The sequence below is a fragment of the Salarias fasciatus genome, chromosome 4 (genome assembly GCF_902148845.1).
Source record: "Salarias fasciatus chromosome 4, fSalaFa1.1, whole genome shotgun sequence".
Lineage (NCBI taxonomy): Eukaryota > Metazoa > Chordata > Actinopteri > Blenniiformes > Blenniidae > Salarias > Salarias fasciatus.
Genome location: NC_043748.1, coordinates 4,642,756 through 4,656,414, shown reverse-complemented (window position 1 = coordinate 4,656,414; position 13,659 = coordinate 4,642,756). Strand labels below are relative to the sequence as shown.

Sequence of the window (13,659 nt, the reverse complement as noted above, 5' to 3'; positions counted from 1 at the left end):
AATCAAACTTTTTTTTTTCTTTTTGAAATAAACTGTGAAGGTTTATAAATATATGGAGCTCTTGCCGAACCCAGACAGTGACATTTTCTTTGGGTTTTTATGAAAAAAACTACTTTGAATAGTATGAAAATATTGCAAAAGTAACAGGTTTTGCAGCTGTAGATTTTCCCTGACATTCATCTTGACATTTACTAAGTTACCTTAAACTTATCTAAAAAGGAGAGATGTGCCACAGTTCTGTCTGTATTACCTGCTCCGTGCACTGGTGCCCTGCGCGGAGAAAGAAAAGAGTTTGTGGAGTCAGACTGACCTGCGGCTTCATAATGAATTTGGAGGTAAAATAGCGACTGCGATGGGTAATTTCCTGGAAATGTTCTGCTGTTTAACCGATAGTTCTGCGTAAGTGTCCCTCTCTGATATGAAATCTGTCCTTCAGGTTTTTAATAGTGCACCAACATGACAAAAATAGAGATGCGCTGCTGATCGTATTTCATGCAAAAACGAGTTTGCCAAGGACGTACGCATTATTACAAGAATTAAAGAGAAAATAATTTTCCCCGGCTTTTTGCAAGAAAAATAAATCAGACAGAAACGCAGTTTAATTTGGCGACTTTAATGATCCATTTTATTCCATTTGTTCCTGTTAATGCTTTCAGCCATATGGCATTGCCATGATGAAAGGCAGCCGTTCGTTTCTCCTGTAAGCCACTTGTTTATCCACACAGTAATTGATGCCCCTCAGTCGTGTCATGTTGTGAGACGCTGTGTCACGACGGGTTGGATTCGATGTGTGTAGCTGGAAATTAAATATGCGGCATCGCATCTGCAAAAGTTACACATAGCTCCGTTATCAACATCAAACCCCGGTTAACAGAAGTCCGCATGCAGATGTGAAGCCGTGTTTCACAGGCTGCAGAGAAAAAGAACCAAAAAAAAAAAAAAAACAGCTGCAGAGTTTCTTCCCATGGTCAACTTAAAATGACTGGATCATGAAGCGTCGGCCGTTTTCTCGCAGGAAAGGAAATCTATCATGTTCAAACTGTCATATTAATTGGTTCTGCTCAACTGGGCCGAATCTGCAACATTTCCAGGATGTAAATTTTAGCCTTTGACTCTGACGTATTCAGGTGTGACTTTCAATTAGAGCCGGCCGTTGTGCGCCGCTTTTGGAGCGATGCGGGTTTTGATAAGAGTTTAAAGGAATGAAGCAGGAAAATGGATAAATGAATCAGCTCAATTTTTGTTTTGTTTTTTTAATTAAATTAAAGCTTTTATCATAAGACATTAAACAACATGTAGTCATTGTGTTTCAGGTGGTTGTTGTCTCCTGTAAGTGACGAGTGCTTATTTTTCCACCTGTTATACGACCAGAACATCACAATGACTCTCTTCTCCCTCTCTCTCTCTCTCTCCCTCTTTTTTTCCAAGTGCCAACATCAATAACGGAATATTGAGGGCAATTGTGATCAAATTGAATGAGTGTAGCCTGAAGTGCTCTCATCAGCTCATCCAAAGGCAAATAAACAAACAAGTAAAGAACAATAAAAGAAGGCAATCATCTTTCAGATGAGTGGCAACAACTGCTGTTGTTTTATTAGAGCACAGATGAGCTATTATGTAAGGATATTATTTCAGGTTTGGGGTCTGTACTGTATGCTTATTTCTGGATTTATGAAGAGAAATCAGTTTTTTTTTTTTCATAGCAAGTGTAGCAATGACTAAAGTTGGGGAGGAGAAAGCAATATCCTCGGTCTTTGATTTCAGATAAGATTGCCTCCATTCCCTCTCCGGACTTTAATACGGATAAAAATAGACAAATTTTCTCACTGTTATGTACTAATGATGCAGGGTGGTGCAGCATTCCAAACATCCTCCTCAGTGCCACACTTTATCCCGTGATGTTTTATGTCCAAAGGGCATCTGAACACAGCGTCAGATCTCAGCACTGCAGTCTGGTGATGTGTGTGTGTGTGTGTGTGTGTGTGTGTGTGTGGCGGTGGTGGTGGTGGGGGGTACCTGGCTCGCCCACTCTTGGAAGTGGGACGGTCTTTGGGGGATGTCGGGAAGTGAGTGGGGAATCAGGTTTTGATCAGGACCAGCTGTCACTTCTGTCCTCAACTATTCTGCTGAAGCCTGCAGGACTGCAGAAGTACCAGCATAATGGCTTTATTTAGAGAGGGGACGCTGTGTGGTGTTTTAATTAGTTGCACGGTTTCAGTGTCTTTCGCTGTGAGAGAACGAGACTTAGGGACAAGACTATAGAAATGCGTGGAGTGTTGCTCAGCTGACTGTCCACCTGCAGTTTAAACCCAGAGCAGCTCGGCGTGAAAATGCATCGTTTTTGTTTTAGAAAAGTTTCGCATTTTGAAAATGGCGTCTGTTTACACAGAAACTGAGAATGATGTAGTTTTCATGTCGAGCTGTTCTCATAAAGTCGCCTTTTCATTGGCTTCGAACACCGTTGTTGTGTAAACCCACAACAACCCAAAACGCAATGAACATTTCTCATTCTCACTTCAAAAATGGCCTGGGATGATTTGAGCCAGCATTCACGCCAATTAAAATCACTGCGTTGGACCTCGAATGCATTAAAATGTTTAAAATATCTCAAATCTGAAATCCTTCTAAAAGATTCAAAGGAAAAAAAAACAAAAAAACCTGATAATCTGATTTAATTACAAGCCCACTCACTGTCCCCGGAGTCTGATTCATATATCTCCTGATCTGCAACATCACATTGTCCAACTCACCCACTTCAAACCAGCGAGCAGAAATCTCCAATGTGAATTAACCAAAAATGCAGCTCTTGGCAGGGAAAAAATGTGGGACCCAGTTACTCATAGTTAGAAGCTGACTAAGGAGGTTTTCAAGGCCTGCAAATAGTGGGTGTTGTAATCACTCACTTTGTGTAAACGATATTCCAAATATGTCTTCGTACAGAGTGACTCAGTGTAGTGAGTAGCACTTTTTTCCTCACAGTGAGGAAAAAAAAAAAACAAGGTTCACTTGTAGTTTGTGTGTGTGTCGTCCTTATGCCTGTACGAGTTCAACCAGCTGTTTTGCAGTGCAGCCAGTCTCGAGTAAAGCGGCTTGAGATGATAAATGGGAAGCTAAATATTTTAGAATGACGCACCGGAGTTAATCAGCGCACCACAAATTGCAATAAAAGTCTGTGTACGGAGGAGGAATTGAATAAGGATGTGCTCAGGAGCAGACGCAGATGCAGAAAACAGAGTTTTGGAAGTGAGGAGAGAGGCAGGACGGAACACAAAACAACCTTTAATAACGTATTTCCATGGCGGTCCTGGTCCGCCGTAGTAATCATGGCAGCAATAAAGAGCGTTCTACCCCTGCTACACCACCACTCAAAAGTTTCGACATGCAGATTAAATATTAAACACATTCAACCACATCCTCTCTTTTTCATGCTTTTAACGAAAAAAAAGAAAAAAGAAAAAGTGATGCATTTTTTTTTTTTCCCTTCACGTTTTGTTTGAAAGGCCTCTTACACTAGCAGATAACAAAAGAAAGAGATACTCGATAAATGATTCAACCCTTTCAAAAAGTGGATTAACTATGACGCGTGGGGGAAACGAATGAGCGCGAGGGGAAGAAACCTTCAGATTTCCACACAGATGTAGAAATCTTGAAAAACGTAAAATAATTTCCAGATTACGACGAGTCTTTTTAATCAATGTAAAATTCTGTGTTGTGTCTTTGTAGATCAGCTGTGAGTTGTGCTTTTGACATTTTTTTCATTTAAAGAATGACAATTCCCAATCAGCATAGCCAACAAGATAATAAATTATAGAAAAATAAACGCAAAAATGAAATGAAATACAATATCAGCTGCATCGCTGGTGGATTGTGTTGCTGAGGGGGAGGCAGCGGCAGCAGACGTGGTAGGTGGTCCAGGGGGGGGATATAGAAAATTCAACAGCACATCTGAAGAGTGTGTGACAGCACTGAGTAATAACACATGATTCCAAGAATAAAATTAAAACAAAAACAAATGGCTACATATATGATGTTCACTATAGAGTGCATGTATAATATACAATGCACTTGTTTCTGACTTGTATATTAGATGATCAGTTTATTGTCATTGCAGTGGAATGCTGAATAGCACAATGTAAAGCAGCGCACTGCAGTTCTGATGTTATAATACAAATCTGACTGAATTCCAGCAGTGCTGATATCCACAGCAGCATTCCCTTTTATGCGATACTGATTAATTAACATTAATGATGTGCACCTAACAACTCGGCTCACAACTATAAGATATGGGTGGAAAAGTGACTAATACCAGCAGGGCCAACGTTAGCTAACCAGATGGCAATAAAAAACGTAAAAAAAAAAAAAAAAAAAAAGGACTAAAGAAAATGCAAACACCTGCTGAAGCGATCTAATATAAACTTCCCTGAGGAATGTAATGTGGGAGTACCAGTAGTTATCTACATGATCTACATTATTTTCCATAACAACAAGCCCCCCCACAGTATTGACTGGCATTAAAACAGTTAGCCAGTGCGCTATTTATTGATTTGTGATTAGCAGCCATGTAGCTTAAGCCAGGTTACTGTAACGTTCTGCAACAAATAAATAGTATCTTGTAACATTACCGCCGTCTTTCTCTCGTTTCTCCTTGTTTTCTTGTTTTTTCTTCCCTGGGCACCAGACAGTTCTGTTCGTTTTGACGTCTGTTGATATTCTGATGGGGGGGACGTCCAGAAACTATCATGGAGCACTAACCACTACACTTTAATGCTTCTGATAAATGTATCTGTTACAAATGAACATAGACGTATCGGGAGAAGGATGTGAAACATTTAATGAAAAAAAAAAAAAAGATAAGTTTATCGGGACAGGGTGACAAAAAAAGAGGTATTAGAAAACAGCTGGGAGAACATTTGGAACCAATTAGGTTAATTTGCAACAGGCAATGAGGTTTTATTTATATTCATATTTATGCATTTATATCGATATTACATAACTGAACGGAGTCAGCAGCTCGGAGGCGAAGCCACCGTGGAGAAACTTCCGCTGCGCATGGCTGCCGAGGTCAGGAAAAACAAACACAACGCCAAATCTCTGCCATTACTGGAGCCCGATCTGATTGCTCAGAATGGCAGCGTACTCTGGATTTGTTTTCCTCCTAAAAGTTGCACCTTAACCGTGACAAAACAATGCCTCCCACTCCACAACAGACCCACCAGGACCTCTTGCACCGGCCCGTGGGCTTGTTTTTTTTTTTTTTTTAAATGCATGCCAAACATGTATGCTTTTCCACTTGTTGAGAGCGGAGTGAAGAATGACTCATTTGACCATTGTGTTTTGTTTTTTTTTTTTTTGCTTGTTTGTTTTGTTTTTGTTGTATTTTTTTTTTCCCACTTTGCAGCAAAGCCATGTCTTTGTTCTCGGCGCGGCAGCAATCAAAAACATGTCACTCAGGGTGAAATAATTGGATTATTCATTGCAAACTGACCACAGTATCTCTCACTTCAAATGTCCTGACTGGCTGTTGATGATGAATAGCCGCTCACACCCTCCATTGATATTTGCAGTAGCACTCAAAAGGAAAATCTTAACACGATTTCCATTTACTTGCCATTTCATTGTTTGCTGGCACCAGTTCACTTACAGTGCATTTTTCAGGAAGAGGTGGCTTCTTCGTGTGTTTTTCTGTGAATATTAAAATGTTGTTGTTCTTAATTATTTACAGGATCAGAGTGATCTGCCTGCACCACTGGAGCAGGCTGTAGTCTAAACCCTGCTCTCCGAGGGCTCGGGAGCTTATTATAAGTGAACTCCTTTAGAATAATTGATTGTATTTGACGTGACGTGGAGGAAGCCCAGCGGATTGATCATCTGCAGCTGAGATGTGATCAATCCAAATGAGAAACGGAGGGAGCTTTTATTCCTCTGCCAGAGTTTATTAGAAACAACCGAGCTTCTCTGGAGAAACTCTTCCTCTTCAAAAGGGGGAAGAAAAAAAAAAAAAATGAACCGGACCTATTAGTATCTGGGAATGTAAATTAGCGTGATCCCTCACCTCATCATGCCTGAAAATATTCCCCCATGCAGCAGTTTGACAGAACATAATGAAACATTGAGTTAAATGCTTGGGCATGTTCCACAGCGCTTCTGCGGTGGGCGTTTAGGCATGAAGAGTTGTGATTATCTGCGAAGATTAGTTTCTGCCTTAACAAACAGAAAAATTTGATGCGATTTGGTTTACCACACGTTCGGAATGATGAATCAACCTTCAGAGACGACTGGGCATCCTCCAGAGGAGAATTTCATGTGGAGTGGGTGTGAAATGGATTTCCCTCCTAAGTTAGAGAACACAACCTTAATGCAGCTGGAGTAAATGCAATTTTAAACCTTGATTTTCTCTGTTGTTATTTATTGGTCTGAGCTGCGTTCAAAAGAATGCGGTTACAATATATATTATCCGTAGCTGATGGAGAGATTAGAATTTTATGTTTTCCAAGTAAATACTTTCAGATTTTGCATGTGCTGGCATTCATCCTCATGTGGTGGAATTATAATTTCGCATGGCATTTTTCAACTTATCATAAATCATGCAAGACAACTTTATGGAAAATTTGAAACAAACCTCAACTGAATTTTAGAAAAATTTGACAAAGAAAATGGACTTCTTATTATTATTTTTAAAACAGGCGAGCTCTAGCAACAAATTCATGGTCATTTTTTGCGGCATGATCATGGTCATGATGACTGTACGGTCAGGATTTTGATTCAGCTAAAAGGACGCTACCGGAAGATCAGGCAACGAATCAGCTCATAGATAAAAGTTGTATTAAGTAATAAAAACCTTGCTTAGGGATTCTTAAAGGCTAAATCAAACGAAAATCAATTGTTAATCCAATCATCAAATATGCGGATGATGGTGACCTCTATACACATTGTTAGATGACTGTATTGTATATTGCTCGGTAACTATTTGAAGCTCATGCAAATATATCAAAATCAGTGTTTTCTACCATTTAGTCAGGCACATTACATGAAAAAAGTATTCAGAATTCAGGCAAAAAAGTTCCCTTGTTCGAACTGAGGCTTCAGATCCTTTTTATGAGGAGTTTGCATGTTATTCCCATATGAGCTTAATGTTTTTGTTGTTTGTTTTTTTTTTTTACTTTGACTTCCTTTCCCATTCCCACCGTCGTTGTGCATTAAGTAGATTTGTTATTCTAGATTACACGCGTGGTATAAATGTTATAGAAGATGGATATCTTCATTATTGTTTCACCGACATATTAATAAACACATTTAATGTTATCGAACATAGTGTTTATCCTGAGGATGTGTGAGAATGACGGTCTGCCTCTCTCTGTGAATGTTACCTTGTGATTGACTGAACAGGGCGTCTCCTTCCTGCCTGGGATCGGGTCCAGACCCCCTGTGATAGCACACATAGAAGATGGATGGAGGAATAAATAGATGACATACTGTGGAAAGCTGTATGTGTTGGAGATAATTAAAAGTTGCTCCAACTATGAGGCACCTTTGCTGTGTTTTCACACTTGTGTTTGCTATGTAAATAAAGCTTTGGACATGTGTTGAAATGCAGAAAAATAAATGTTCTGCGGTATGTTCTGGGTCTGAGGCGGTAAACAGCAGATGGTGAGCAGGGCCTCCTTAGCGCTATGGATTTTATTTAGCTACCCACCTGAATGACCTGTGTTGAGCTGAGCAGCTGATGTGAAGGGGAAAAAAAAAAAGAAAAAAAAGCGAGAGTTAACTGTTTGCTCTTGTTTACTTCAGTTCCACTAGACTGCAAGGCCAGAGGAGTCATTTGCCATGCACAGAGGAATTAGCTTGTTTATCAGCATTTTCATTTCCGTCCCGCCTCGCTGTCCCACTGACGTTTGAGATCTACATGATCCATGACTGATTCCCAATCAGAAGCGCAATAACAAAGTGCTTGGCTTGTGCCGTTCCCATTGTTTTGTAATTAAATGTATGATTACCGTTGAACCCGATTAGGAAAATAGCCTGGTATATGCATGCGCTTGAACAGAAGTAACCTTGAACGCTGTACATCAGCCCTGCCAATTGGATATGCCCCAAAGACCGCTGTTGAGACACTGCAGCTAATGTCCATACAGTAGGATATTGGTTGTTTCAAGGTGATTCACTGTGGTGTATTGGAGCATTTTCACACTGATGCTGCACGCACCCCCCAGACCACCTACTGTACCTCAGAGTAAAACTGCAGACGAAGCCTTGAAGTCCTTGAAAGGTTACACCAAATTTCAGCCATTCATTAGAGTAAAAGGAGGAAGTGAGCAAAGTGATGGAAAATAATGAAAACTAATACTCTTTCTAGTCGGCGTGCTATCTGTAGATATGTTTAATATCCCATTACAGACTCAGAAGTAACCACAGGTCTATACTGTCAAGAGACAAACATAATCCGGGGGGAAATTACCCATCAGGAAGGCAATACTGTTACTGAGATGCAATTACCAGGCCACTTGTGAGACTTTCAGCCCCGGCATCCATGGGTGCATGTGTGTGTGAGGGTGGTCGATACGTGCATAACAGCCCTTATGTTTAGCAGAGTAAATTGGATTCTTTGCTGGAGAACAGTTAATTTAGAATATGTCCAAGATGCAAGTGATTGATGTGACTATATCGTAACAACTGTAGGTTTGTGGCGCAGGGCAGTGTAATGGAAAAAAATTATTGCTGGTGGAGGGAAATAGCTTTTATACCAGAATTACGGACAATTTCCTCCACTGACTCTGTGAGTCTCCGGATGAAACTATTTTGGATTTCGGTCAGCTGTTTATACGTTTCTTTCCAAACAAACATTGCTTAATCTGGAAGAGAGGGGGGGAAAAAACAAAAAACAAAACAGCAGCCTGTTCTTGGATTCTGCTTCTTCTTTTACGTGATATCGCAGAGCCCCTGTGCCTGTATTTGTCAGTAGTTAAATAATCTGCATGTCTCACAGAGGATTTAATGTACCAATTTAGCACTGAATCACACAGCCTACAAACAAAGAAAACAGTACGGGTTGGAATGAACATCAGTGTAAACATTTGATAAGGATTCGCTTGAGGCGATTGCCATGCTTTATTATTGATACAAAAATACAAACTGCAGGAACAAGACTCGCATCTGTGTGATAGACTTGCCTCTGCAACTGTCCTCTCGTACAAATTATCCTCACACGCCGAGCTGATCATAATATCTGCGGCAAGTGGCGAAAGGCTCGCAGATAAATTTCTCAAGTTGGGGACATTTCAACTGTACTACAAATTATCACCTTGACTCCGATAATTAATCACTGCTGCCTTCAATGAACAGCCCCTAACCTTAACCATCGCACAAAGAGGGAAAGAAAAGAGCTGCCTGCGCCCATTGCCGGAGAAGCGCATGTGCATTGGAAATAAAACCGCCTGTGCAGAGTCTGAGCCTGGCATGCATAATAAATGTATGACAAAACAATACCCCAGGCACCCCGGTATTAATGATATGCAGTGAACTCATTATTAAAGTTCCAAAACAGCTCCTGGAGTAACACAGATGGAGTCAATTAAGCAATGAGCATACTTGCTTGCCTGCCGTTTCATCTTCCTTCTTTTATCTCCTGCACATTACTCCATGGGTGTAATTAGCTGTATGTTTCTCCTCACAACATAATGTCCAGTGATAATAACAGTTACTTTCACTTGTAATTTCAAATAATGTACTGCTTAATAAATGTACCGAATTTGCTTGCTCTGTGTCCTTGGGTATTCCATTTGCACCGCAAGAGGTGGCGAGGATAATACTGTACTAAGCTGTCTCTTTTCTTTTTTTTTTTTCCCCTTTTCCTTCCTGTGCTGTTTCTTTTCCCAGAGACCTGATGCCTTCGACGCTGGAGGGGCAGATCACCATGGAGAAGACACCCAGCTACTTTGTGACTAACCATGCCCCAAAGCGCATCCACTCCATGGCCAGGGACATCAAGCTTATTATAGTGGTGCGTAATCCTGTCACCAGAGCCATTTCGGACTACACACAGACTTTGTCCAAGAAGCCGGAGATCCCCACCTTTGAGGTTCTCGCTTTCAAGAACCGGACGCTGGGGCTTATAGACGCCTCGTGGAGCGCGCTGCGCATAGGAATATACGCTCTTCACCTGGAGAGCTGGATGCAGTACTTCCCTCTCTCCCAAATGCACTTTGTCAGCGGGGAGAGGCTCATCGTGGACCCGGCGGGCGAGATGGCCAAAGTGCAGGACTTCTTGGGACTGAAGAGGATTGTCACAGACAAACATTTTTACTTCAATAAGACTAAGGGATTTCCCTGTCTGAAGAAGCCAGAGGACAGCAGCACCCCCAGGTGCCTCGGCAAGTCCAAAGGGAGAACTCACCCTAAAATTGACCCGGACGTGATTCGGCGGCTGCACAAGTTCTACAAGCCCTTTAACATGATGTTCTACCAAATGACTGGCCAGAACTTTGAATGGGAGCTGGAGGAGGACAGCGAAACCCGCAGCTCTCAGGACTAGCATGGCACGGCTCAGCCACACCACCAGCCTTTCTTCACTACAGACTCCCGTTGTCTCGCTTCATCTTCAGAGAGAGTGCTCAAGCACGCCAATCAATCATGGCTGTCTTTGCAGTGTCTGTATCCATTAGCAAGAGTTTACTGACATGCTTTTTCTTGACGATGGCATATCATTATTGTACATACTAAACATAAAATATATTTATATTTGTGTAAAGGAGATGATTTATTCCTTTTGTTTCTGAAAGCATAGAACTGACATAAAAGAAGAATATCATGTTGACTATGGCAATGCATGCGATGAGTTAAGTGTCCTTACCTCATGAGCCCCAAGGCTAGACTCTGCCTGTTTCTTCTCCCTTTACTTTCCTGCAGTTTGTTGCCCTCACGCCCACTCACCAGCATTCGGTACAAAAAGATATTCTATTTCAATGGCTAAGGCCATGAAGTGCTCTGTATTCTTTCTTTTAACACAGTCCTGCTGCTTCAGAAGAGACAGAAGAGAGAGAAGTGATAGACATATACTACTATAATCCTTTGACATGTGTTCATCCTTTCAGTTGTCCGTATTCGGAGTCGAGACAATCCTTTTAAGTTTACCAAAGTGTTAATTTACTCTGTGTCACTGTTCTGGTTGCTCTGCACTCATTAATCGCACACATATTCAATAAGAGAGCTGATGTACAGTGGCCATCATTCAATAATTGGATTGTTTCACTGCACAGTTGAGCATTAGCATACTGATGACCGTGCACTCCGGCGTGGTGCAGTATCAGTGGTTTTAGTATAATTTTACAAATGAACCCATCTTCTCCCCGCGCATCAAACACTCCTGCATGCTGACAAAGATCATTCCCCGCTTTCCCCGGAATATCGGTTAGCCCCCGCGGCCCCGCTTCGGTCTCCTGACCCCTTCCTCACGTCACGGCTACACGAGTCAACGGGGTTGAAGGGAAACACCAGAGGACCCGGCAGAAGTTTGTTACCAAACATCTGCCGCGGCGGGGTCTTCTGTCGTTAGAGATTAATGGTGTGTTAAATAAACTGCTGCCGCTGGAACAATGTCAATGTCAGAGAAAATTTGCTGTCAAGGAAAAAAAAAAAAAAAAAAAAAACACACAAAGCTACATACGTGCCCAGGTAAATTACCAAGCCATTACTGTATGTGCTTAACTTGAATGAGATGATGTCTGCCAGGGAAATGTGCTGTAATCAGAGGTTCACGAGCAAACACTTGATCACTCGATCGGGAAGCCGCTTGTGTCGAAAATTACAGGGTCTTTGCTGTGAAATGCTCATTTACTCATTGCAATGAAATAACAACATGACCCATCATCCTTTTCTTTTTCTATTATTATTTGGGTTTTGCATAACTCGCTGTGTGTGTGTCTGTCTGTTGTCTCTGGACTTTTCATCAAATGAGACAATCAATACAGTCAATGAGTCAATAAATACAGTCTGCTACACATCACCGGCTGCTGCAGCTATGATGCATTGCTCTGTTAATCCTCCCCGTTCTCCTGCCATGGATGGCTGGATTGGTTCACTCTCTGTAGACCTCTCTGTCACCCTGGGGAGGCCGGCACCAGCAGCTACTTACACAGAGCAATTGATTCAATCAAAGTAAGCACTATACTGCCCTTTGTAGCACCGAGCCTCAACACTTACCTCTGAGTCTCACTTTCCCAGAGTCACAACTTCCACTTTGAGGCTTTTCTGTGCAGCCATCCCTTGGTGTTTTCTCCACAATCTCTCTGCACTTTTTTTTTTTTTTTTTTTTTTTTTACGTCCCTCCTCCCCCCCCTTTCTGCTACCTCGCGCTCTCTCCTCACACTTGTCATCCTCTGAGCTGATGTGGCGTGCGGTGGGAAGCTGTTTCACAAAGGTGCAGCACTCTGTATAAAGATAACCGAGCTGCGAGCGTGACATGCTAATCATACATTTAAAGAAAAGCCTTTATCATTATTTATTTATTCGCACATTTCCCCCAAGCTTGAGAACATGTATAATCCACCTTCCAAACCAGACAGCCCCTCCCACTCGGTGTAGAGATACGCAAAGAAATCCACAGAAGGAACCCTGCAGAGTTATTAGGACAGATGAGGACTCAATTTCTTCCCATCTATGAATATGTACTTTTGCTGTCATTTGCATTTCCAGGATTACACGCCTGGGGGAATTCCTCTCCAAAGTGGAAACTCGGATCCAGCCTCTCATTAACAGGAACACACACACACATGCAGAATATCACACCTTTTGTTTTGTTCCCCCCCCCCCCCCCCACTCCGTTTGTACCTCTCGCTTGTTTTAGGTACAGGCGGAGCTCTGTGATACAACCCGGCGAGACTCTCCGAGCATGAAAGACGCGCTAAGCCGTCCTTCATGTGCTCCTCCCGCTGGGGGTCACGCCGTCTTACGTGGTTCGACAGCGTTCCCGGCCTCAAGTGGGGGGGACGATCGCGGCGATAAATTATCCTCACCCGCTCATCGGACTGTCACAGCTTAAGTGGCGACATTTCAAGGGAAGCAAGTGCAAATTTATATTTGTCAGTCGTCGCCGACAATTTGGCAAAGAGCCTAAACGGTAATTCACCGTGTGAGCAAAGCTACCTGGATGAACCTATAAGATTCATAACGGCAGTCTGCGTGTTTATTTTTGGTTGGAGAGCTGTAATCTGCGCACGCTGAAGTGCCGTATTCATTTTTCTGTTACGCGACGCCCTACAATTACGTCCTGCATAATGAAAGGGTGCGACAGAAATGAGCTCGGTTGGTACCAAACCAGTCTCTGCACCACTTTGTTGGCGGAAATATCAGCACTGGCAAAAAAAATAAATAAATAAAATAAAAATGTAGTGAAGTCTGGATTCCTACTGGCTAATTGGTTTTTCACTTCATTTGAGTGAATGATTACCAGCTGTGTCAAGAGTCTAAATGGTGTCAACTATCACAAGTTTTGCAAGCAAATTAGCCCCGAATGTAGTCTGGTTAAATGCTCTTGTCTTTCATGCACACTGATCGGCTTGTTAGTTTTGGAAAACGTGTGAAAGTCTGACATGCTGTGTGTTAATTGTTAACCAATAGTCATATTGAGGCTTCCACGTTGCACCGGCGGTCGATTAATCCCATGCT

General features: G+C 42.0%; 1 protein-coding gene across 1 annotated transcript in view; it reads left to right on the top strand.

The window, feature by feature from the left end:
• hs3st4 (heparan sulfate (glucosamine) 3-O-sulfotransferase 4) overlaps positions 1 to 11,406 on the top strand; it is a 79,901-nt gene extending 68,495 nt beyond the window's left edge. The window contains exon 2 of the mRNA XM_030088776.1: positions 9,874 to 11,406. Coding sequence (XP_029944636.1) covers positions 9,874 to 10,528 — 655 coding nt within the window. The 3' untranslated portion in view covers positions 10,529 to 11,406. The remainder of the gene's footprint in view (positions 1 to 9,873) is intronic.
• The last annotated feature ends 2,253 nt before the right edge of the window (positions 11,407 to 13,659 follow it).